Source organism: Bufo gargarizans, chromosome 7 (assembly GCF_014858855.1).
Source record: "Bufo gargarizans isolate SCDJY-AF-19 chromosome 7, ASM1485885v1, whole genome shotgun sequence".
In the NCBI taxonomy this organism is placed as follows: Eukaryota; Metazoa; Chordata; class Amphibia; order Anura; family Bufonidae; genus Bufo; species Bufo gargarizans.
The window spans coordinates 194,988,744-195,014,869 of record NC_058086.1 but is presented as its reverse complement, the minus strand read 5'-3'; the positions used below and the strand labels follow the sequence as shown (position 1 = coordinate 195,014,869).

Sequence of the window (26,126 nt, the reverse complement as noted above, 5' to 3'; positions counted from 1 at the left end):
TATCAGTAAGTAACAGAAAATAATGAACTTTATCACAATATGCTAATTTTTTGAGAAGGACCTGTATATAATAAAAATATATATTACAAAATTAAAATATTTATTATACATTCCCTTTAAAAAAAGCTGCTAAATGAAGATCTTTTTCGTTGCCTATTGAGTATATTACATTCCCATTTCTCCAGCCTTACGGACTTGCTGTATAATGCCCATTTCTGCCTTAAGACCTCTTTTGCCATTATTAGGAGATTATCATCACTTAGTACATCAGCTTTCAAGGTACAAATGGTCTTAAGAGCCTTTGTTTTTACAATTGGCAGCTGGTCCATAAATATTTTATACGTAGGATCCCTCCCCAGCTCGGGCGTCTGTTTATGAGAAGCAGAAAATCCAGAATTAGCCAAAAAAGCAATTGTTACGGCAGCATTAAAAAGCGATGTACATGTGCAGAATTAATAAAGTGGTTCATGGTTCTTTTTACGCCGTGTCAAAAGAACTCGCCAGGCGAAGACAAGTTAATGGGAAAATTACTGACTGATTTGTCATAACACAATGCTCTGTATCGCTTACAGAAATGTCTTTACTTGTCCGACACAACGGCAGACAGAAGCCGAGTTTTCTTTGTCACACCTGACTAAACAATTTCGCTTGACATGATTAAATATGGCTTGTGTGTACATTTTAATGAGACCATGTTATCAGTGTGATGGAACATTCGATGCGTTTCAGCCACCCAGATAGGAGCATGGTTACCCTTTTAGATGATGTACAATACTCATATGTACATGTCTTTTATATTTATTCATGCAAAATATTCCTATCTGCTTGTTCAAGAATTCAGGTTTAGGTGGATGTCCTCTTCTGACTCATGATGTAGTACAGGTTTTTCTACTGTGAAAGAACCTCCCCCCTTTCTTGAAAATATAATCTCAAGATTCTCCTGTACTCCATGAGGGCTACCAACTGGAATCCTAGAGTCCACCATCTGGAATCCTATGGTCATTTGGCCAAAACTATGGACCTATTGGTCCATAACCTTTTCGTCGGTCATTGCGCTGCAACCATGACTTAGATTGTCTGTCTGATTTTGAAAACTCGTTTTCAGATTGGTCTCTGTTCAGGAAATTATATTAAAAGGGTTCTCTGCGATTTTCATATTGATGGACTATCCTCAGAATAGGTCATCAGTATGAGGTCGGCATGGGTCTGATACCTAGCAGCCCCCCAGATCGGCTGTTTGCGGAAGCTACGGCGCTCACCAGAGCTTACCAAACACAGCGTTGCCCATTGGATAGTGGCTGTACTTGGTATTGCAGCTCAGGACCGTTCACTTGAATGGGACTGAGGTGCGCCTAGGTCATGTGATTGATGAATGTGACGTCACATGGCCTAGGAAGAGGCCTTAATCGCCCACAGAGCTGTATTTTCAACCAGCTGATCACTGGGGGTGCTGAGAGTTGGACCCCCACCGATGGGATATTTATGACCTATCATGAGCATAAGCCATTAATATAAAAATCCCAGAGAACCCCTTGAAGCCACAGTGGAAAGTTGCTATCATGAGCTTCTTTCATTTTGGAGGACCCGACATGTCCATGCGTAGCAAACTACCCATTGATTTCATTGGGCAAGGTGTTATGCTATTACTTTCTCTGTGGTGGTGCTGCAGGTGAATTGAACACTTGCTGCCAGGTTTCTCCACCGTTTGCAGCTGATCGTTGGGGACAACTTGTGGCTAGGTTATATTTGGGCACCTCCCAACAAAAAGTGTCTGTCTAGAGGGGACAACCCCTTTAATGATTTGTTAGACATTTTAGTCCTATGGTAATGTTCTTCATCCAGACTTCCATGTTCATTGCTTCTTCTCTTGGAAACACTGCCCACAAACCAGGTGGACGTTCCTGAATATATATAAAGAAGGCTTTGTCAAACAGATTATGATATTTAAAGCCGTTGAAAATGGCAGCCAAGTGCAGAATGTCCGATATTCTATACGTTTTGCTATACAGTTTGGCTGTGTAAAACATTTTCATTAGTTTAACACCTCATTAATATCCCAGAATCCCACCTTACAAATTGTGCAACGCGCCTAGATGAGAAGACAGGTTCCTACTATGTTTTTCTTTCGTAAATGAAGACCACCACAGGATATCTGTTGGGCGGTAACTATTTTCTTTGGTTCTTCTTATTATTTTCATCTCGGGGTCTTGCCACAGAATGTGCGACTTGGGAAAAGCTTGTTCTTTTAACGCTTAAAATAAAGCTGCTAATTCAGCAGATGCTGGAGGTGCCCCTCCACTCCTGAGCTCGAAGCGAGCAGGTAATTGCTTCAGTATGCTGCTTGCGAGCAGGGGAATCAATGAGGGTGGCCAACGATTCAGCCACCATCACTCAAAAAATTGTGTTAATTAGAGGAATATCCCATTGAACAAACACAACAGGGATTTTAGTTTATAGTGTTGTGTTAAAAGCCAGGGAGGTAGACTTTTTATTTAACGCCTGTGAGTTACCAGGGGGACTTTATCTGTTTCCTTAAATTTTTGTGAAATTGTGTTGGGTAGTGTTATTTATATTGAAAAGTACAAAAATGTACATGAGCGTGTCCTAATGACCACCAGATTGCCGGGGACCTTTATTTACACAACAATTTGTAGATGTGGAAGAGATTTAATGGGAAAAACGAACCTGGGGTCAAAGTTTAGTACATGACCTCTGCCGTTTAAAAAAAAAAAAATACTGTGTAATGACAAGGTACTTGTTGCTAAAACACAGGTGCGAAAGCAAATGGGTAAAATGTGGGGCATAATCGGGAATTTTCTTGAAACCTATTACAAATTATAATTTCTTCTAAAATAGACTCCTAAAATATAAAAAAAATATAAAAAAAAAGGTCAAAATTAACAAACCCAATTTCATATTCTACAGTTGTTCTCCCATGCTTGCCCTCATGGCCATAATGTGAGCTTTCCATCTGAAGTAGGAACATTCACATCACAGCCCACATGCAGCCAATGGAGAAAAAAAAACTGCTGTAGAATATGACATTGGGTTTGACCATTTACTTACTTTTTTGTATATTTTAGAAGTAGTTTAACATAGGGAAGACATGCACAAATCCGACTGACAGGGAATGGAGAGCAGAGGAGTCTGTTTTGCAGGTGACCAGAAGGTTTGACTCCCTATGGAGTCCAATGGCTAACTATGGTTCCAAGTTTTTGGCCGTGGTTGCAATGGAAAGGGCAACCCTGGATCTCAAACTGCCATTCTAATGAATGAAGCAATGAGCAGCCGAACACATTACAGCAATGCTGCCAAATTCAGTGTGAGGATAACCTTCTATGGTGCGTGGTGATGTTCTGACTTTTCCTCAAAAGATGATTTCTGGAGAATAAAGGATTGAGCGTGTTGGAATTCATCAAGCTAAATCCCTTGTTCTCATGGGAGATAAGCTGCTACCAGAGGTATCTTGCAGCTGTTTACTCCCCACTCAGAACACATGAATATCCAACCTATTGGGTGGTCTGGAGAAATAGCTGTCGGCCAAAAGAGCAGTAGGCCAACAGCTATCTAAAGCGTATGACCACCTTAAAGAAGATGTTCAGGACCTTCATATTGATTACCTGTCTTCAGATTGGTGGAGGTCTGACAACCTGCACCCCAGGTAAACAGCTGTTACCCTTTAGCTCAGGTAGTGGCGCCAGCTTCATCGATTTGTGTAATGGATGAACTGGTTACTGGAGCAATGTTCCCCATCATTTCATTGGGAGCAGCGCTGCAGCTACCAGTTCAGTCCACTATACAATGAAAGTAACTGTGTAATTCTGGTAACGAAGGTACGAGGTGACATCTGATCAGCAGGGGTGGGGGGAGCCAGACCCTCGCCGATCTGATATTGCTGGCCTATCCGGAGGATAGGGCATCAATAGCAAAATCTTTGGACAACCCCTTTAACGCTATGTTTGCATCTGCTGTATCGTTTTCTATGACCAACCTCATTTATGTATCCATTGTTCTGCAGTCGGCGCTATTCTTCCCATTATATATGATTTTGGAAGTTAACTTGACTGGAATTGTCGAGCTGATTGGAGATAGTCAGAGGCGCAATACACAACCAGATGAGGGTGTCAAATAAAATCCGTTTTTATTCTTTAGTTCGAGACAACGCGTTTATTACCTCCTCCTATGAGGATCATTTCCTATTCACCGTGTGTGCGCCTTTTTCTCTTTAAGCCATATATTGCATTATATATAAAGGAATTTGTGATGGAGCCTCCAAGCTAAATATGAACATAGCCATAAAGGAACATTTTAGAAGATTGTCTGACACTTCATTATTTTCGAGAAAATGTACTTAAATTAGTGTTTACTCTCTGAAAAGGCAAAAAAAAAACTTCTGAATTTTGTCATTCAAAAAATGTGTGTAATTTCCAGTTGTTGTTCTTTCTAACATTACCTGCATATTTATGGTTTTGTTTTTGTATTTTTCATTTAGGCATTTGGGCTACAACGAGCTAAGTGCCATCCCCTACCTTGGATCTGCCGCCTCACAAATCGTCAGCCTTTCACTGTAAGTTTATTTTGTATTACATTTTATTTTATTGTAAACTGACTTTTTTATTTGGCACTTACCATTTTTTTGAATTGGCATATGGCAATTTTGTACTTGGCCATCATCTTGACTTGCAAAATTAATCTGCTCACAGATCGCCACCACTACATTTCTATTCCTTATACGGATCTAGTCTTTACCTGGTTTTGGCTAAGGCTACTTTCACACTTGCGTTGTTTTCCGGTATTGAGATCCAGCAGGAAAATTTTTTTAGTTTTATTCTTCATGCATTCTGAATGGAAAGAGATCTGTTCAGGATGTCTTCCATTCCATCAAGCTTGTGATTTTGTACCTGGTCATAAAAACGGAGGGAAAAAAACGAATCTGGCACTGAAAACAATGTAAGTAAATGATGACAGATCCGTGTTGTTGTGTTTTTTTTTTTTTTTTTTTTTTTTTTTTGAGCCGTTTTTTTTCTGTTTTTGACTTGCATTGGGGGTCATGCCGGATCTGTCTTGCTCCGCATCCCAGGACGGAAAGCAAAATACAACATGTTGCGGTTTGCCCTCTGGTCTCGAACGAAATGCATTTTGATGCACTCCGTTCTGTTCAGTTTTGTCCCCATTCGTTGTCAATGGGGACAAAACTGAACTGAAGTGTGGGGTTATGACGGATCTTAATACCGGAAAACTAAAATGCTAGTGTCAAAGTAGCCTAAGAGGGTGTTTCTGAGTCTTATTTGAACTGCTCATTTGTCTGCTCATTTGTGTGACTGAGAACACTGTTATCGGAACCCAAGATCCAGTGAAATGTGTTTTGTAAAAAGCCTCTCTGCTTCATTAAACCTTTGGATTTGTGCTTTATCTTTGCCAGGAAATGCTTTTCTGTAAAGTCTTCATTTGTGTACTTTAAGTTGGTTACAGAAGTTATTCTTGATTAAACTAGCATTTAATCCTACGGCGCTATTGATCTGCATTTTGTTAGAGGTTGATACGCTCACCTTTTATTTCTTCAGTTTGAATTTGCTCACCTGTGTTTACCTTCAAGTGGAAAAAAAAAACGACTCGACAAACACGGTTGAGGTGACTTGGCATGTTGCTCAATCAATAAAATTGTTGATGTAGCTTGTAGATCTGAGATTGACGCTGGAAGTCAGCCATAGTCGGAAGGCACAGAGTCCTTGGCCACTTCACCGTCATCCCTTGGGTAAACTTGGGCATTATCATTTTATTTTATTTTTTTACGTGCATACAGTAAATGATTTGTATAATTAGGTAAAGGGGTTATCCCATGATTAATGTAAAAGAATGAAATTCAGACATCGTATAGTACATGACGATCTTATTCTAACAAAGCCAGAACCAGCCCCGTACCTCACAAGGATTGCTCTGCTAGATTTATTTAAAGCTGCAGTTCAGAGGTCGTGTCCTTTCTGCTGCAGCGCCATCCCTGTAACTATCTTCTAATAGTAGATCCATACAGTGCCAGTTGAAGTATGAAACTGAGCATGTGCGACCTCAGTGATGTTACTGAGGTGGACAGAGAACTGAATATATAAAATCGTAGTTGGCTATGCTTTGAGGCATCCCTGTATGTTTTTTATTTTTTATTTTAACATGGGAGTCACTAGAAGATGCCCATACAGTGGCATACATACCTCAGTGGTAGACAGACAGTACTCACGAAGTATAGGCCAGACAGAAGGCTCTAATGTGATGTGAACAGGACCTAAAATCCAAGTAGGGCATCTGCAAATCCATCTGTTCTACCATGGAAATGACAAAAAATGTTGTGGGTTGATTCTCAAACGGAGCTCTCTAGAGTTGGCAAATTACTATAATTTCTTTTTCCGTACAATTCAGAAAATCATGGGGCAAGTTTTATAGATGAATACATATAATATATGACCTATTTAAAACCTTTTGTAGAAATTCACAGCAGCAAATTCCTTCCCATGTTGAGGACCCATTACGACCTGAAGCTTCATATTTTAGGGTTCTCTTGATACCTTTGCTACCAAACCTATAGAAAGCTTTGTGTTGCTTGAAAAGATTTGCCTTCCATTGCTGGGAAGTCCAATTCAGGAATACAGAGCCTCTCTGAGAGCCTTCTTTCAATCACCAGATGTTCCTCTATTATGTCTAGTGTTTAATAGAAAAGGGTCAATTAGCTGTCCCCTGCTATTTCACAAACACTGAGGGACTCTGCAGTGAGGAAAGAAATGCTGACTATTGGGATCTGGAGAAATCGTCTTGAGATGCCTTGAATTTTCTTTTTTTTTTTTTTTCATTCAGGGCTAAAGAAAGCACAGATTTCAATGCAATATGACATCAATGAGGTTTTTAGAAAGTCCCCAAGTGTTCCAGTCACTAGCACTTCTACGAAAGAGTCCTTTCTCTGACTTCAACAAGTATAAGCTCCCACTGTTTTCTTGTGTTTTTCACATTCAATGTGTCCCCGTTCCAAAGAGTGGAAGCTTTTCAGCTCAAGAAAAACTGTTCTTTAAACCCTCGCTGTTAAGAAAGTGACAAAGAAAGGGGGGGGGGGAGGAGTATTGATATAAAGTTTTAAACATAACATTTTTAAGATTAAAAGACAAAAATTTCACTCAAAAAATCTAGTGTTGCTTACCAAAACTCTTAGATTACTGTAGCTGATTTTTCCATCTTGAAATTTTTTCAAAACTTTTGAGAACCTTCTGGGTTCTTCATACTTGCAATGTCCTATAGAACACAATCTGCCCACCTATTGTCCCCTGAAGTCATTGGTGGTCTCTACTGATTCCGTAAAGCTAGGACTATATTGGAGCAGGACTTCTAAGGGTCTGACATTATACTATGAGCTGCTGAGTACCTGCATATGAGAAGGGAAGCCATCACATAAGCTCGTTGACATACATGGTCTACAGTTTTCTTTGTCCTGGATTGGCAACTTTTGGCAGGACAACATTTATCAGACACTGTTACCCCAATCAGTTTTATTTTTCATAGGGGATCGCAAGTCATTGATAACACTGTCGGCTGCTGTAAAATATGGACAGGAACACTTTAGTCAAACCTGGGAATTAAGATGGTATGGGTGCTTTCAGCTATGAGTACTTGTCAGGATTCCTGGCCAGGAATTCCCCATTTTCTTTTTATTGCCAGAGCTAGTAGTTTGATGTCCTAGTAAAGTAATATAATCCTCAAGTCATAGTGTTGATCAGGTATTGAAGGACAGCTTTCTCCACCAGCATTGAAGCTGACTAAAGGCCATTCTTATATGGCTTGCTCTTTTGGCAAGGAAGGCCAGTAGTAGTTTCCGATTGCGGTGTAGGAAATAATTGTGGCCTTTTCCCTTAGTTGTGTTTTCAGAACCGGAGAGTAAAACTAATCAACGTTTGTACACCTATTTGGAAGATTGGATATACGGTAGGTCTTGTTGAGCTTCAGTCCTCGTCAACTTGACCAAGTTGGTCGACTATCCAGCCGGTACTTGTCATTGACAGATTTCACTAAGATGGGGGATCTGCCCAAATTAAAATACTATTTTTCCAGATGCGTTATATATGTAATACTACCATGAGGATGAATTTCTTCTATGGCTTTGCCAACCCTAAGAAGACCCAATGTTTTTAGACTGAAGTTTCTTTGGTCAGTCAAAGCTACACCACCGTTTCTTATGGCTTGCATCTGGCAATCATTGAATTCTCCAGTGTAGAAATTAATAAGAAGCTTGAACCCAATGACCACCATTATAAAAGGTTACTAATTACATATTGAATAAAAACCCAAACGTTAAATTAACCTTCCTTTGGGGATTGGGGGGTGGGGGGGGTTAAGGCAATGGAAAATAGGATTAGGTAGTTCACAATGGGCTAAGCAGCTTTCTGCAGAGTATTTACTGCTGAAACTAAATCAATAGGTCTATACCGTCACTACAGTGAGTATAAAACTCTATTAAAAAATCAATCTGTTTTACAGGCTAATGAATGTCCAGATCAATCCGCATTAAACTGCAATTAAACAGATAGACTAAGTACACGGCAGCGATGGATTTTCTCTGTTGCAGACGGGCATTAGGGAGGAATCTAAGACTACACATGGAGCAGTGTTTTTCTATGGATAATTGGCTAGATTTCTTGCATTGTTTCTTATGGATCATGTGAGATTTGACAGCATGTATTAAAGGGTATAAAGTTCTTTCAGATGTTCCCTGTGTTATCGGCTATATTGGGAACCCCAGCTCCCATTGCTTTGGATTGTTGGTGGCCCTTGAACATTGTATGACCTCATAAGTAAATTCATTAGGCAGATCAAGGAGTTTCTTGATAATACATGAGCTTCTTTTCCCAAATGGAGATCAGATAGGTCGTAATTTCTCACCAAACGCTAGTCATATCCACTTTCTCATACGTCCATGGGACGTAACCCAAGTCTGTGGACGTATGAGTTTGAGGTTGTCTTAGATCACAATATTAGTGGTCTACTGTTAGGATAGGTAATCTATTTCAGATCGGCGGGGGTCCAACACCCGGCACCCCCGCCGATCAGCTGTATGAATGGAAGCGTACGCAGTGTGCGTGTGCCATCTCCCATCTCTCCTCCTATTCGCTGCTGCTTTCCCTACAGCGCCCCCACAGGAAAAATGGATGCATTGCATAATCTATGTAATGCATGGATGTGCTGGTCCTCCAGAGTAAATTAGAGAGCAGGAGACCCTCTTTTGTAGTTACCCTCTGCCCTGGCTAATTGATGGAGGTTATAAATGAGGGACACCTCAAGATAGATCATCAGTGCCTGATAGGTGGGGTCCGACTTCCAGCACCTCCGCCGATCAGCTGTTACGGTGAGTGCTGCGGCCTCTTCCTAGGTCATTGACGTCTCGCTCAACGGTCACAAGGCCTACTTGCAATACCAAGCACAGCCACTATACAATGTATGGCACTGTGCGTGTACACTGTGAAAAGGCTGCAGCACTTACCGGACCACCGTGGCCTCTTTAGGCAACTCATCAGGTCTTTCAAGGAGTGTTAAAGGAACAATATAGGCATATTTTACACACTGGTGCTGACCTTGAGGAGGCAGTGCATGACAACAGGTCATGCCCCCTCTTCTCAGTCCCTCCACTTTTCTCAACTTTACATGAACTTTTAAAAAATGTGAAAATGTGAAACTGTTCCCAAATCTTCAGATTAGAGGGGGCCGCACTCATTTTATCATTTCGTCTTGAGCCGTATCATGGCGTGCCTTTTGCATTATCTTCCTCCAGCTTCCTCCTAGGACTGTTACCATCTGACATGCGTTCTCCACCTCGCCCATATCTATTCATCTCTTGCTTCCATTAGACATTTAAATTACAGATCACTATAATTTTAAGCTTTTAACCCACCTCATAAAACCCTGACCTGACCGCAGTAATCCAGAAACGACATCAGCGTAATACATTCTTAATGCCTAAAATATGTTATCCGGGGTAAAACTAAAAAGAGCAGCAAACACAATAATTGTCGAGGCGTTTACCTCGTGTTGCACATTAGAAACAAACTAGTTTAATCAAGGTTAGTAGTTTGGGCGAATTGCTTACATGCGGCACATTTGGTTGCAATTATCCATCTGGCACCTAATCACAGTAATAATGGCGGTATTTCCAACCTCCTCTTATTGCCCTATTTGGTATTTGGGATTCACAAGCTGTTTCAAATTATTTTGCAGCGATTCACTTTGAAACTCTAGAATGCATCTGATAGATATTACTGAACGCTCCGGCTTCCCTCGAGCCAAGTACAGTCTTGTGGCTCCGAACTCCATATCAAAGTTTTCCTTTTTGTCTCTGCTTTCTCAGAGATCTCTGCCTAATGCGGATCCAGGGAAGCGCTTGTTTAGAAACCTGGGTCTCGCTGCTGCCGGGCTGGAGGGGGACCTTAATTTTTACAAATTCACGATGACGTTTCAGAATTCGATGTGACTGATATTTGCGGTTTATGGACTTCAGTCCTGTGTTAGCTTATTTTTGACTGTTGTGTCAGGGTAAAGTCTGAAATACAAATTCTGTGTCACCAGAGGCTTAAAATGCAGCTCGGTCTCTTCTCTATGCTTTACACTGAAGCATTGCTTGATCAAATTGGCTGATTTGTTTAAAAAACTAAAAGGTGTTTTTCGTTCCTGGTAAAGGTTTTGCTATTATTGATAGGGGGCTTTGCTTTCAAATGTGTAGATATGTACAGCAAGAACCCCAGGCGGGAGCCTCAGACTTGGGTACATTCACACGACCGTGCCATGTTTTGCGGTTTGAAAATTATGGACCCGCAAAACACTGATACCGGCTGTGTGCGTTCTGCATTTTGCGGACCGCACATGACCAGCGCTATATGGAAAATGCCTATTCTTGTCCTAGATGCTCTAAATTTTTGCAGGGCCTCGGACCGAAACGACTCTTTTGCGGCCCTATTGAAATGAATAAGTCTGCTTTGCAGAATGGATGTGGACCCATTTATACGATCGTGTGAATGTACCCTAAAGCTGACCCTACAGTTATGGCCGTGTGCATTGTGTATTTTTCTCGTTCCCATCCCTACAGATGGCTACTCTCATCTGTAGTACGTACGAGTATAGGACATGTTCTATAATTTGCGAACGGACATACGGATGAGGACAGCACATGGACCTATAGCTAAAAAATGCAGATGGCACACAGATGGAAAATACGGTCGTGTGCATAACGTCTTACCTGGCTGTCGGATAAATGTTCCTTTTCTCCACCATGCACACTAGACCAAATCTACTTGTCTTATTGATAAGTAGAGAGGAGTAAAGGTGGATTTACACTGCCAGACAATCAGGCAAATTATCTAGAACGAACATTCCTGCAAGCGCTCGTTCCCAACAATTTGTCCGTGTAAAGATGCAGCTGTTCACCCAATGAACAAGCGACTAGCCCCTTCATGGGGTGATCCTGTTGTTCGTGCAGGCACACCAGTTATCGTTTCAGGGCAGCACATCGTGCAGTCTAAACAGTGATCTACTGCCCAGAAACAATGCTTATGTATGAGGACGAGCAGTCGCAATAGCAACTACTCGTCCTCATACTGTGAAGAAGATCGCTGCATGTAAATGCTGTGGTCTCCTCCACTGAATGAGCAGCCGACTGTCGGGAAAGAACTTGCCTTAAGATTTCTGTGGCAACAGCTTAGGAACAAAATGATCAGGCATGTTGAAATCCAACGGTTCAATCTTTCTTTTCACTGACCTCTATTATTGGGGAGAGTTGGGACACCCCCATACCCATCAAATAGTCATAAGCCAATAGTGGGACTGGATATTATAGACTATTGCATAAATATTTGTCACGGATGAAGTTAGCAGATAGCTGGAACATATAAATAAACGAGCGACTGGCTTGATCCCAAACTAAGGAGCTTATAGGTGAGCCCTATAAAACCCTAAGAACTCTCCCTGACTGCTATGCACATGCAAGGAACTGTATGGTAGACGATTGCATGCCCGCGTACCTAATACTGTGTGACACCTGAAAACCCTAAAATGGCGAGGGGACACGACCACCGTCTCCCTGCAATTAATACGGACGGAGTCAGGGTCACCTAGAATCAAGCCAGCAAGGAAACACAATAAAGTAAATGACTTATCTGAACAAACAGCAGAAGCAGCCTCCAGCAGTGAACATCTCATCCAGGAAGTAGTATATACCGCAAAGTGAGGCAGTATGGGAGGGATTATAAAGGAAGACTATTAGTCGAAATAAGTGACACCTGGCAGAAGGAAAGGAGATGAGAAAGTGAAACCAAAACAAAGAACATCATACAGGAGGTAGAGAAAGAACGTCTGCCAGATCTTCTCACAGAACTGGCGGTGACCATATTAATCTCATTTGCAAGAAATCCAAATTTAAAGGGGTTCTGCAGTTTTGTTTAAACTGATGATCTATCCTCTGGATAGATCATCAGCATCTGATCGGTGGGGGTTCGACACCCTGGAACCCCGCCGATCAGGTGTCGCTGTCTAGGAAGGCATTAGCGCTCCAGCCTTCTCACTGTTTACCGCAGGTCCAGTGACGTCACGACTAGTATCAACTGGAGCTCCTGGAGTGCCGCTGCCTTCTCAAACAGCTCATCGGCGGGGGTCCCGGGTGTTGGACCCACGCCGATCAGATGCTGATGATCTATCCAGAGGATAGATCATCAGTTTAAACAAACTGTATAACCCCTTTAAAGAATGAGTATTGAAAATCTATCGCTGCAATAAGCTGGTCTAGATCAGGGATGCCCAGCCCGCGGCCCTCCAGCTGTTGCAAAACTACAACTCCCAGCATGCCTGGACAGCCTACAGCAGTGCATGATGGGAGTTGTAGTTTTACAACCGCTGGAGGTATGCAGATTGAGCATCACTGGTCTAGATGATGGGTGGTCTTCTCAAAGAGGTGCCATTGGTAGAGGTGAATTATTTTATTATATATCCCCTAAGCTAACTTTCCATTTGATGAGGTTTTATATCTAAAACCATGCCAGATATTTGGGTGTTGTCCATGTCAAGTGATGATGGTACCATAGAATGCACTTAGGCCCTGGTGCCTACAGGAGCCTTCCTCTTCCAGAGACACCAATATTATATGCATTGAGGCCCAGGAGCTTCAAGTAGAAGGTCTCAATCCTTACAGGACGTTGGGCCTGCGGTTACAGACCTTCTTTATTGGTTTCGCAGCAGTAGGTAATTTAATATGAAGTCAGTGTCTTGAACTACTTCATTTTTTTTGTGACATTTGAGAAATGGCCCCTTCTAATTTATCAAATTAAAACCTCTATTAATTACCACTGGTCCTTGAAGACCTGCCCTGAGCGAGAAAATGTGACATCACGCATTTCACATCAACATAATAGGCTTCCCGAGTCGCTGAAAGACGCCCTATTTATCTCTATTTTGACAGCAGATTCTCTTTTCCGGGGACGGTCTCAGGAAAGTTAAATGTGCCCACCATTATTATTTCTAGTTGCTCTGGGTGGATTTCAGACTCGAGTCGAGAGAGTGGAAGGTGCTTTCTGTTTTTACGCTTATAAGACTCTTCAATTACACCGTTAAAAAGCCATTTTCAGGCACAACGTAATGACTAACAGACCTGGTTGTGGATTTTTTTTAATTTTTTTTCTTGCGCCTTGTAAAATAAATCAATCACAGGTTTTAACTCCACAATTAATTTTGTTTGGTGCTTTAAAAATATTTGACTATTAAAGAAAGATCATAATCTTTATAAATCTCAATAAACCCCCGCTCCCGTGTCTTTATTGTGCACTTTTTAATAATTGTACTCTTGTAAAGTGGATGTGACTTTTTTTTTATTTTTTATTTTTTTATATAGAGTTGGACAGTCTGACTTCTTTGCAGGAAAAAAAAAAAGTGGGCACTGGAATTTTTTCCAGAAGTGCTGTAAACGGGACCATAAGCATCTGAAAATAGAATCTGCCCCGATGTCCTTATATCGGAAGTCTTGTCCCCTTGTTCAGTATAGTCTCTTCACTAACGGTATGGGGATCCGGTATGGCACTTGGCCACAGATGGGGGGACAAGTGACCAGACCCGACCATTACACCTTGCACAGCATTAGAAACCTGCGCATGCGCAGACTGTTGATTGATCTGTCTGCTCACAAGCCCCTCCTTTAGCAGCCATATTTCAGATGGGAGCCCCGTACTGTCAAAGAGGAGACTGTCCTTAAACATGGGGATGGCGCTTCTGATATCCGATTCTGTTATATTGTCAGTGAAACTATCATGCCTCCTCTATCAAAGAGCTGAGACTCTAAGAGTAATGGCAACTCCCCCGTTGCTCCGATAGGCTCATTTGCATATATTTAAAAATCATTTTTCCCATCAATGCGGACACGTATGAACATGGGACCAACACAGATGTTTTCAGCTGCCAAGCGCACATGTAACAGGTCAGCCAGTGTCATAGGTACAAATCTGCTAGAAACCACTAAAAAAATTAATAAAACAGAAGTCCCTTCATGAAGAATCCCCCCCACCCTACACACACACACAGAAGACTGTTTTTTCACCACAGTTTGGGGGGGTGGTCATCTTAAAGAGGTTCCCCTGTACAAGAAGGTATTCTGCATTTCCATTACAAAGTTGGAAATTTTATGGTGCCTATGCCGTGGTCAAATCTATAGCATAAAATTACGCCCCATACGAATCCACCTAATGTTCACGCAGCTGGTTACAGGAAAATCTCCAACGGAAAAATTCTATCCAATATAGCTGAATGGGTTTTGCAAAAATCACATGTGATCCTGATGAGTTTTCAGCCTCAAGGCTGTTTGTTTCATGACTGCAAGCAGACTTCTTGGAAAACGCTTTAATGGGGTTTTCCAGGCTTTGAATATTGATCGCTTATCCTTCCGATAGGTCATTAATTTCTAATCGGAGAGGGTTCAACACCCCGTACCCCCACCTATCGGCTGTTTCCTGCAGCCTCTGGTGCTGGAACTAGCACTTTGAATCAAACAGGAAGAACAGCTCCGTTCAAAGTGCAGTGGTCATGACTCGTTACTGCAGATCGTCCCATTTTTTTAACTGTGGGAGCTGAGCTGCAGTAACCCTGCACGGCCACTACACTTTGAACGGCGCTGTTCTTCCTGTTCCATTCAAAGTGCTAGTTCTAGGGGTGCAGGACCCTCACTGATCAGAAATGAATGACCTATCCTAAGAATAGGTCATCAATATCAGGAGCCTGGAAAACCTCTTTACTGGGATTAAACTCCTTTATCACCCTGGCTGGGGTTATAAGGCCCTGATCTGCTGTTACCCTCACCAGTCACCCTTTTTTCATGGAGCTACGATTGAGCATAGACTGCTGGAGATGGACTGACTGGAACAGGATTGGGGTGCAGTATTTATGCTGAGCCCAGGTACATGTCTGATTCCTGGGGGCATGTTGGTGGAAGGAGAAGAACCTGATAACATTTTTGGAGGGTAACATCTACATGGACTTAGTTGGTTTACCCTCTGGTTTAATTTCACAGACCACAGATATTGGCAGATAAATTGGCATTTTTGTGTGGGTCCCCAACATGGGGACAGATGTGAGCGATAAAATAATGAATGGTTTATAAATACATCAGAAAAGCCTCCATTTTTGGGAGCAGATGAATCTGTGGCTCATTCTGGCCTCCCGAGGTCATGGATTCAGTCACTGGCCTGTCCTCGTGTTTTTAGATTGAATTCCCACCTGAACAAACACAACATCTGCCGCCGGCCTGAGAATTTGTCCAGCTTCCCTCGGGAAGCACTGACTCAGCCGACTCATGAAGAAGATGCTTTTTTTTTCTTCCTCCTTGATATGAAAGTTTTCATTTCCTGCAAGATGAATAAAAGCTAAAAAGAAGCAGATGACCCTAAATGTAACCTGCTCTTTGAGGTGTCATTACCGTGGATCACCTGAGGTCTCGTGTCAGAGACTTGTCAGCAGGTGGCATGGAATAGATGTTACTTTACGTATGATATGTTGTTACACTGCATTTCCACGAGGTCTTCTGTATTTTTTTTTGTAAATTCTTTTATTTTGAGTTCTTCTGTATTTTTTTTTTTTCTTTTCTCGCAGGCATCATAATAAGATTCGGAATATTGAGCCAAGAGACCTGATACCGTACACATCACTGGAGACCTTGGACCTCAGCGCTAATGATATAACCGAAATCCGAAGTGGTTCATTCCCTTTACGTCTTCGTATAAAAGACCTGTAAGTATCTGTCTATCCCTGATGGTGTGTGTGTGTCTCTGTCTGTCTCTCTCTGACAGTGTCTGTCCGTTTCTCTGTATCTTTCTGACTGTGTCTCTCTATCTGTCTTTCTGCCTCTCTCTCGCTCACTCTGTGCCTCTTTCTATCTGTCCCTGTGTGTGTGTGTGTGTGTGTGTGTGTGTGTGTGTGTTTTTTGTCTATGATTGCATATGTGTCTCTCCCTGCCTTTCTCTCTCTTTCTGTGTGTCTTTGTGTGTCTCACTCTTTACTGTCTCTATTACTGTGTCTCTGACTGCCTCTCTTTCTGTCTCTCTGTGTGTCTCTACGTGTCTGTGTGCCTTTCTGTCTTTCCGACTGTCTTTTTAACAGACTATCTGTCTCTTTCTGTCTTTCTAATTTGTTTTCTCTGACTATCTCTTTCTGTCTTTCTTTCTGACTGCCTTTCTCCCTCTGTGTGTCTCTCGCTTTCTCTCCCTCTCTGACTGTGTATCGTTCAGTAACTCTCACTCTCTCTCTCTCTCTCTCTCTCTCTCTCTCTCTCTCTCTCTCTCTCTCTCTCTCTCTCTCTCTCTCTCTCTCCCCCTCTCCCTCTCTATTTTTATATATATATATATATATATATTATACACTGTATTACATATTACTATATTATGCTAGGGTCACAGTGTAGGCATTGACTTTAAAGAGGACCTCTCCCCTCTCCTGACATGCCTGTTTTAATGGCTCTATGTTGTGCCTTCTATTATTTCAACTAGAAGTTATGAATGATGTGCTAGCAGTCTGCAGTAAGGGTACAGAGGGGAGGTAACCAGTTGGGGGCGTGTCCCTGCACAGACTCACTCTATCCAATCAGTGCTGCCATTTTCAGACTGTGCAGGTACACCCCCCCCCCCAACTGGTTACCTCCCCTCTGTACCCTTACTACAGACTGCTAGTAAATTAATTAATATCCTCTAGTAGATGCTAAGCAATAATGGATGTTCCAGAGTTGCTATTACATGGGGAATGCATAAAGCTATTAAAACAGGCATGTCCGGAGCAGTGATGGGGCCTCTTTAAGCATTGACCTCCTTGGTGACTTTTAGACATGAAGCTGTGTGACAGAGGAATAGGTCAGGGACAACTTATGATGACCATGAGATGTTGAAGTTCTTGTGGTTGTCTGACAACATTTTACCCAGAAGGGAGATGCTGGGGTCACACAAGGACTGAAGTCACCTGTGACATCCACCCAAAAGTCCATTGTTAAAAACCAGTTGATGATTCTTGTTGGGTTTCTTGTCCCGTTAGCGCTCATTTTACACTTGATGCACACGTCTGCCTTTACTTGTGTAGTGTTTAGATAGAGAGATTTATATATTTATTTTTTAGCCCATCTGACACTTATTTTTCCCCTGAATTCTGCGCACTTTCCTTAGTACATCTGCAGCCGTGTGACTAGAACGTACCGTATTTAAGCTTATAACTTGTTGCTCTACTTCCACCGTGGAGGGTTTTGCACGTCCACCTTTCACAAATATGCCATTAGCTTTGTGTTGAAATAGTTGATGTTTTATTTCTTTGCTGCAAATGTCTCTTATTTTAATTTTTTACATTTTTTTTTTCTGCAGCAACCTGGGGAGCAACAAGCTGAGCCGCCTGGAGTCTGGATCATTTGACAACCTGTCACGGTCTCTGCTTACACTTCGTCTGAGCAAAAACAGAATCTCGCAGCTTCCTGTCAGAGCGTTTAAGCTCCCCTTACTAACCCAACTGTAAGTATGGGAGCAGAGCGTAATTAAGCCTCCCTGCCCGCTCTGCGCACACAGCCACTTCATGGGATCACTGTGCCAACTGCCATAGTCCCTGTAATGCCCTGTGTTCATTAATACGAAAACAACACCCAATAAAACATGTATTAGGCCCCTTTTTCTTAGATAAATGGCCGTTTTGTAAAGATTAGGGACCTATTCCAACTAGTAAAGCCAGAGCCTGTGAGACTTCCGGTCGATCGGGGGCCTCTCGGCCTCAAACGGTCTTGGTATGATGGGTAATTTTATCACGCGCGGTGGTTGGGGGTCTGGCGCTGAACTAACATGCTCGGACCACACAAGGGCTGATTCGGCAGGAAATGTTGTACAAGGCGACGGTCAAATAAATCTTCTTTTGTTTTGGTAATAAACCTTTTTTCCCTGGCGTTTTATAAATTTAGGCCGATTATAGTAATGCTGGGGTGAACCATTCTCTGACTGGTGAGTCAGCGGTACAGGTGCTAGGCACCCATTTACAGTAATACCGCCTGTACTAAAGTAAAGTGTACTGCCCCAAAGAGCTTAAAGGTTGAGGTCTTTACTCTGTTTGTCATGTACAGTATTATACATTCCTTACCTGTTCAGACCCATATGCTTGACCATAGACCCTGTATCATAATACAGAGCAGTATTATAGTAGTTATATTCTTGTACATAGGAGGCAGTATTATAATAGTTATATTCTTGTACATAGGAGGAGGCAGTATTATAGTAGTTATATTCTTGTACATAGGAGCAGTATTATAGTAGTTATATTCTTGTACATAGGAGCAGTATTATAGTAGTTATATTCTTGTACATAGGAGCAGTATTATAGTAGTTATATTCTTGTACATAGGAGGAGGCAGTATTATAGTAGTTATAGTCTTGTACAGCGGAGGCAGCACATTGAGGGTAGGCAGGATATTATAGCTAAATGATAAATTACATTGAAGATATACTATATTGGTATTCATTGCCATTGCAGTCTTGGCACTTTGCGATAAATAAGTGGGTGGTAGTGTTGCAGTTTGGGCACTCGGTCTCTAAAAGGTTCACCATCACTGGTCTAGTACATGGCAGGCAGTATCATAGTAGTTATATTCTTGTACATGGGGGCAGTATTATAGTAGTTATAGTCTTGTACACAGGAGGCAGTATTATAGTAGTTATATTCTTGTACATGGGGTGCAGTATTATAGTAGTTATAGTCTTGTATATAGCAGGCAGTATTATAGTAGTTATAGTCTTGTACTCAGGAGGCAGTATTATAGTAGTTATGGTCCTGTAATTAGCAGGCAGTATTATAGTAGTTATGCTCTTGTACATAGCAGGCAGTATTATAGTAGTTATATTTTTGTACACAGGAGGTAGTATTATAGTAGTTATGCTCTGTACATAGGATTTTGCACAAAACAGTTGTCATTTCCTTTCCTCGCACCTTCTCCAGAATATGTAATTGAGATGTCCTATTGATGTGTCACAGATCTATGTAGTAAGCAGCTCTACACATTGTGTATATCATTATATTATTGTATGTGGAGCCATCTTGTTACTTTTACCTTTTGCCATAGCCTTTAAGTAACAGAAAACGCCATCCAGGTCGGGCAGGTTCCCTACTTTTAATTAACTGCAATGCACTTCTGGCAAAGTTTGCTCCTGGGACTGATTTCATAATAAGAAAGTCATGTTTGGTTTCTTTAGGCCGGTCACTGGGAGATTTGTTTTTTAACTAAGCATGGATCGTTTTACTACCAATTCAGACTGACAAGGCAGAGGGAACAATCAGAGTCTTTAGATCCTTCTCGTACTTCTGTAGAAAGGACTTTAGTTCTTTGCAGGTCCTCATTTCCCAGTGGAGGTGTAGATGGGGAGAGGGATTAGAGAGCTATGCCATCTGATCTGCCAGCCCTTTATCCCTTACACTATGCCCTGTGGGCTCTTCTTCCTGGTGCGGGCGGGCTACCAGCTAGCGAGTTACTTTGTAACGGCGTTACATGACTTGTTTCTATTTGTAGGGAACTCGGTCGGAATCGGATTCGCCTGATAGAGGGACTCACGTTCCAGGGACTGGACAGCTTGGAAATTTTAAAACTACAGCGCAACAATATCAGCAAACTCACTGACGGGGCCTTTTGGGGCCTTGCAAGGATGCAGGTTCTGTAAGTATTAATCTAACATAACTGTGTTCTATACAGTTGGCTTTGCCGCTACAGCTGAGCATAGTCACAAAGATTAAAGTGAATTGCCAAACCTCCAGATCCCCAGCATAGATGTAAATGATAACATTCCGGCTGCCGGCAGCCATAGTTTATTGCATACTCTTTATACACTGATGAACTCGATAAGCAAACTGTATGCAGTAAGCTCCTGAGCTCCCTCTAGTGGGGTCTGCAGAAATGTAACTCCTGCACCTGTCTCTAGAATGGAGCCCCCCAAAGTGAAGGAGTGTGCATGCTCTCCACTCATTTATATGGGAGTTCCAAAAATGGCTAAGCAAGTGCACTCTATTTTTGGAAGTCCCATAGAAGTGAATGGAGAGCACACTGCATATACACGCCCACTTGTATGGGACTGCTGGAACTTTTTTCAGAATTTCCATAGAAATGAAAGGACGATGGCCGCACTTGCGCATTGTGCTTCTCTTCACTTTGGGGGAGGGGGGGGGGGGCATTCTGGACATAGACACAAGCCTCATCTTTGGGACCCACACCTATCTGATATTGGTGGCCTATCCTAGCGATACGCCACCAATGTCTGAGATGAGACCACCTCTTTAATTTTTGCAATTTTCTATTAATAAAAATTTAATTTTTTAATATTTATTTTTAATACTCTCTGGGTCGTTATGATTGTAGAGATTCAATATATCTCTTTAGACCTAGATTGATGCACCATTTTGCACCAAAATTGTGCCACAATTCTGGCAGAGCGTCTCTCCCTGCGCCAGATTTATCATCCAGCCTGAGCCCCTGCGTAAATCTGGTGCAGGTCTAGACCATCTGTAGAATGATTGATTGGCTGCACCTCTCACCAGGACCCTTGAGTCTGGAGGTACCTCATAGACTTATCTCCCTCTATCATATAAACCTTCTCTAATCCTGCCCTTGCCGGGAGTGATTAGTCAATATCGCAGGGCGGTGTTTTGGGCAGAGCTGCCACTTTACTCAACGCATTTCACAGGTCGGGGTCTCTCTCCCTTCAGTTGAACTTCCACAGCTGAATAAATGTTAGGTAAACAGTGACAATCTTGTTTTATCTGCAGCGAATATTTGTATGATGGATGTATATACTGCATGGAAAGGCCACGGTTTCATCCTCCTTTTCCCTTCCTTCTGCTGCCTGTCTCTGCAGACATCTGGAACATAACAGCCTGACAGAGGTGAACAGCGGATCCCTTTACGGGCTCAAGTCTCTACAGCAGCTATACCTCGGCAACAACTCCATATCCAAAATCAGCTCCGGCGGCTGGAGCTTCTGCCAGAAACTGCAAGAGCTGTAAGTGACGCCTACACCTCCATACTGTAATGGAAGGAACAGCTGCTATCACATGGGATACTGCCGTGATAATGCAGCATATAGTATACTGCAGAATAAGCCTACTTCATCTACAATACTACTTAAAGGGAACCTGTCACCAGTTTTATGGTGTCCTAACTAAGGGCAACATACATAAGTGACTGATTCTCTTAGCAAAATGCTGGGTCACTTTCTTTAATTGACCCAGTCAATCTGCCAACATCTTGTATTGAAAAGCTCCAGCTGATAATGATGAGTCATGAATATTCATGAGCTCCTGACTCTTCCCGCCCACCTGCTGCTGAGTGACAGTTATTTTCCATATGAATCAGCAGCAGGTGGGCAGGGGAGTGGCTATAGCTCTGAATTAAATATACGCTGGACTCAATGACATCATGCTGGACTCAAATCAGTCCATTAGCATGCAGCATCTTTGTTTGTATATTATGAGGTAACCATCTGTCACACCAGTAGTGAATACATCTAAGGCACTCTTTAGTAGTTAACGATTGTATATAATTAGTTAGATTATAATCAAATATCCACATGACAGGTTCCCTCGTGCAAACAGCTGTATCTATTGTGCGGTCTGCAAATGGTGGAACCTCCAAAATACGGATGCTGTCTGCATTTTTTACGGACTCGGTGACTTCAATGGGTCCGCTTTCTGCATTAGCTGACACATTTTGGAACGTCCTCTATCTTTGTGTAACAGACGTACAGGTGCAGAAGGCATACAGGTCCTCCGTATGTCCTTTCCGCGAAAGGACAGACCTTGTCCGCAAAATTCAGCTCAAAGACCCATTCAAAACAATAGGTCTGCAAATAAAATGTGGACAGCACATGGACCGCATCCGTATTTTGCAGACTGGATACGGTCGTGTGCATGGAGCCCTTGCATACATCACCACTAAGGCATTGATTGGCTGGTAGCAGTGACGTGCGTGTAGACAGCATCTCACACTTCCAGTCTTGTTGGGATTGGAAGGGCAGGAGAATGGAGCTTCGAACTGAAACTGGAGCACCCGTGACAGGTCCCTGCTTGGTAATATCAAAATGGGTTCCAGGTCTCAGCGAACTCTTAAGTATTAATTCTGGCAGCCACCACTAGGGGGAGCTCCCTGCGTATATCCTATTTCACATATGTATTGCGGTCATTTTATTTACACTGAGCTGCACAGTCCATAGGCAGATACCCTTAGGTGACACCACCTGGGCTGCATGCCGGTAATGCAATAGCCAGAAAATGTACTGCACTATTTGAGCATATTAGGAAGGGCTATATTTTCAGCTTCCAGAGGGGGAAGGAGTCTGATTCAAACAAGAGCCTACACCCATCAGCACAGATTAGCAGCAGCACCAAGGGGAACACCTGGAATAAAAAACAAATTGAATAGAAATGGACTTGGACACGTCACAGCGTTCATGCTGTATCGTGATGAAATGCCTCAATCCACACCACAATTTGTAGCTCCCAATTTTGGCAGCTGCAATTCTTTTTTTTTTTTTTCTTGTTCGAATCATGCGACTAAAAGCCAAAAATATAATGTATAGGTTATATATTCCTTTTCCACCGGTGGCAGATGTTTTCTCTGCATTTTATCAACGTGGACTTTTTCTTGCTTTTGTAAAATCCAGGTCTTGGGTTACTTTCTGAGAAATGCGTTTTATCTCTTGGCTAAATTCTTAAATAGTAAGTGTAGACATTAGTTTGGGTGTGCGCCAGAACAAGAGTTAACTCTTTAAGAAGTGTCACATAGTTCATTAGTCCGGGATGAATATCTCAAGATTATGTTCCAGGGACATGAGGCATCCAGTACGTGGAGCCCTAGATTTTATATCTTGTTTCTTAAAGGAATTATCTAGAAGCGCATTGTTTTTTGTTGTACTTTTGAAGGTTTTAGCATTGAATGAATGTTTGTTTGGTTTTCTCCATCATTTATATGCTCGTTGGTCCTTCCTCTACTGCTGCTGGGAAAGCTGAGTGACTACCTGTCTGCTGTTACATAGGGGGTTGTCACTGCATAACTTGCCATGGTTGCCATTCAGATACCTGGGAAAGCTGAATGGATTGTGCTTGTTGGATGTCTACTAGTGACCATATTGGTTGCCACTCGGCTTTCTCAGTAAGGCTTCGTTCACATCAGCCTTTCCGTTCTCCTACTCCGTTATAGGGGCAGGAAAAACGGAAAGGACGGATTCGGCACATAGCTGAGCCTACAGACCCATGTAGACTATAATGGGGTCCGTTAGGTTTACGCTCAGAAGATGATTTTGGAGCGGAGACAAAAGTAGTGCATGCAGGATTTTTATCTCCGCTTCAAAAATCTTCCTCTGGGTGGAAACCTCACGGACCCCATTATAGTCTATGGGGTCCGTAGGCTCCGTTCGGGTCAGTTATGTGCCGAATCCGTCCTTTCCGTTTTTCCTGCCTCTAACAGAGCAGGAGAACGGAAAGTCTGAACGCTGATGTTGAACGAAGCCTAACAGATAAAGCTAAGAAATGGATAAGAACCGCTTTGACATTGGTTCAGTTACTTCAGTTTTAAAGGATATATGCACCTTTTGGGAGCTAATTTTTTATTTTATTTTTTACTGTTGCATTGTACTCATTTTGAGCTAAAAAAAAAAATGAAATTGGTCTTTATTACAAATATGGAACCCTTGTCTTTGTACAGAGCTGAGATGCATTTTCAGCCCAAAATGAGTAAAATGCGAAGGTGTTCATAGCCTTTAAGGCAGGCATCCTCAAACTGCGGCCCTCCAGCGGTTGTAAAACTACAACTCCCACAATGCCCTGCTGTAGGCTGATACCTGTAGGCCAGGCATGCTCAACTTGCGGCCCTCCAGCTGTTGCAAAACTACAACTCCCAGCATGCCTGAGCAGCCTACAGTTATCAGCCTGCAGCAGAGCATTGTGGGAGTTGTAGTTTTACAACAGCTGAAGGGCCGCAGGTTGAGCATGCCTGCTGTAGGCTGTTCAGGCATGCTGGGAGTTGTAGTTTTGCAACAGCTGGAGGGCCCCAGTTTGAGGATGCCTGCTTTAAGGGATCTCAAATGATGTTTGTGAAAATGGGGCTGAGCTGCAGTACCAGACACCGCCAATAGACAAGAGTGGCGCTAGCTCTGGAGGTTTTTTTATGTTTGTTTTTTATAGGCTTTGTTTCTTCAAATAATGTGTCTAAGGCAAATACAATATAAATCTTATGTCTTTTCTCCTTCGCAGAGTCCTGTCTCATAATAAGCTCACCCGATTAGACCAAGGAAGCCTGGCAGATCTCGGGTCTCTAACTACCTTACGTCTCAGCCATAATTCTATAAATCTCATTGCTGAGGGGGCGTTTAAAGGGCTCCAGAAGCTGCGCTTATTGTAAGTATTTAATGACAAGCGTCAGAGCCTGTAACTGTTCTCGTCCATTATCGTCATTAGCACTCTGGTTGTATATGGCAGGGGAGGCGGATACTGTGGCTCCTGTGCCTGAAATCCTTCAGTCTGTGTAGAGCAGTTATCACCAAGCTTTGGCACTCCAGTTGTTAGGAAACTACAACTCCCAGCATGGTAGTGGGAGGTTCCCAACAGCCGAAAAGCCACAGGTTGGTGGCAACTTCTATAGAGGGTACAGTCATCAGTTACGTGTGGAAACCTTAAAGGGGTCATCCTGGACTCCAGCGTTGATGACCTATCCTCAGGATAGGTCATCGTTATCTGATCGATGCTGCTCAGACTCCCAGCGCCCCTGGGCGAGCGCTGCAGCCTCTTCCTAGGCTTGTGACTTTATGCCCATCGGTCACTTGGCCTTTGTGAAGCTCAGTCCCATTCCAATGAATGGAATTTAGCTGCAGTACCAAGCACAGCCACTATACAACAAAGAGGCCACAGCACTCATCTGAGAAGTACGGACTCCTCAAACAGCCGATTGTGGGAGCGCCAGGAGTCGGAGACCCCCAACTGTCTTCTCAGGATGACCTATCCTGAGAATAGGTTCATTAATATTTGAGTCCTGGAAAACCCCTTTAAGCTGGACATGTCTGCTGAACCCATGGATTTTGGTGGGACTGGTCAAGCATCTAATGTGTCTGAGGGTCTCCCAGCTCATCAGATGTCGGGGGACCATGCATCAGGGTTTGTTGGAATTCAAACTTGCAATCCTTTTTCTTTCTTTTGAACTCTGGAGGTAAGTTGCCACCAGAGGAGTCTGGCAGCTACTCATTGCCTCTCTCCTAGAACACGTGGGTGCTCGGCCATATGTATAGGGGGGTATTGGGGATATAGCTGTTGGGCAAATGAACATATCTAATGTATATGACCACCCTCGAGATATTCTGATGTCTCCTTCACTTTTTCATTGTCTTTTTGCTGTAAGTGATCTGTCACTTAGTCATGTTCCATTCATTAGGTTCTGAAAATCGTTAACATTTTTGCGTTATCTATCAACACGGTGTCTAAATCTTATCTGACGGACTTATCCTTTTCATTATCTCTACATGTTCCTTCTGTCGCTCATGCACCGCTTGAGAACATGACGATTGGGCAGGCATCATGTTTTGTTTTGGGGGAGG

At 42.5% G+C, this 26,126-nt stretch overlaps 1 protein-coding gene across 2 annotated transcripts in view; it reads left to right on the top strand.

Moving 5' to 3' along the window:
• LRIG1 (leucine rich repeats and immunoglobulin like domains 1) overlaps nucleotides 1-26,126 on the top strand; it is a 90,639-nt gene that overhangs the window by 42,877 nt on the left and 21,636 nt on the right. For both annotated transcript variants that reach the window (XM_044302024.1, XM_044302023.1), the window contains 6 exons: nucleotides 4,493-4,567; nucleotides 16,141-16,278; nucleotides 17,889-18,032; nucleotides 20,066-20,209; nucleotides 21,402-21,545; nucleotides 24,793-24,936. In XM_044302024.1, the coding sequence (XP_044157959.1) occupies nucleotides 4,493-4,567; nucleotides 16,141-16,278; nucleotides 17,889-18,032; nucleotides 20,066-20,209; nucleotides 21,402-21,545; nucleotides 24,793-24,936 (789 nt within the window). The remainder of the gene's footprint in view (nucleotides 1-4,492; nucleotides 4,568-16,140; nucleotides 16,279-17,888; nucleotides 18,033-20,065; nucleotides 20,210-21,401; nucleotides 21,546-24,792; nucleotides 24,937-26,126) is intronic.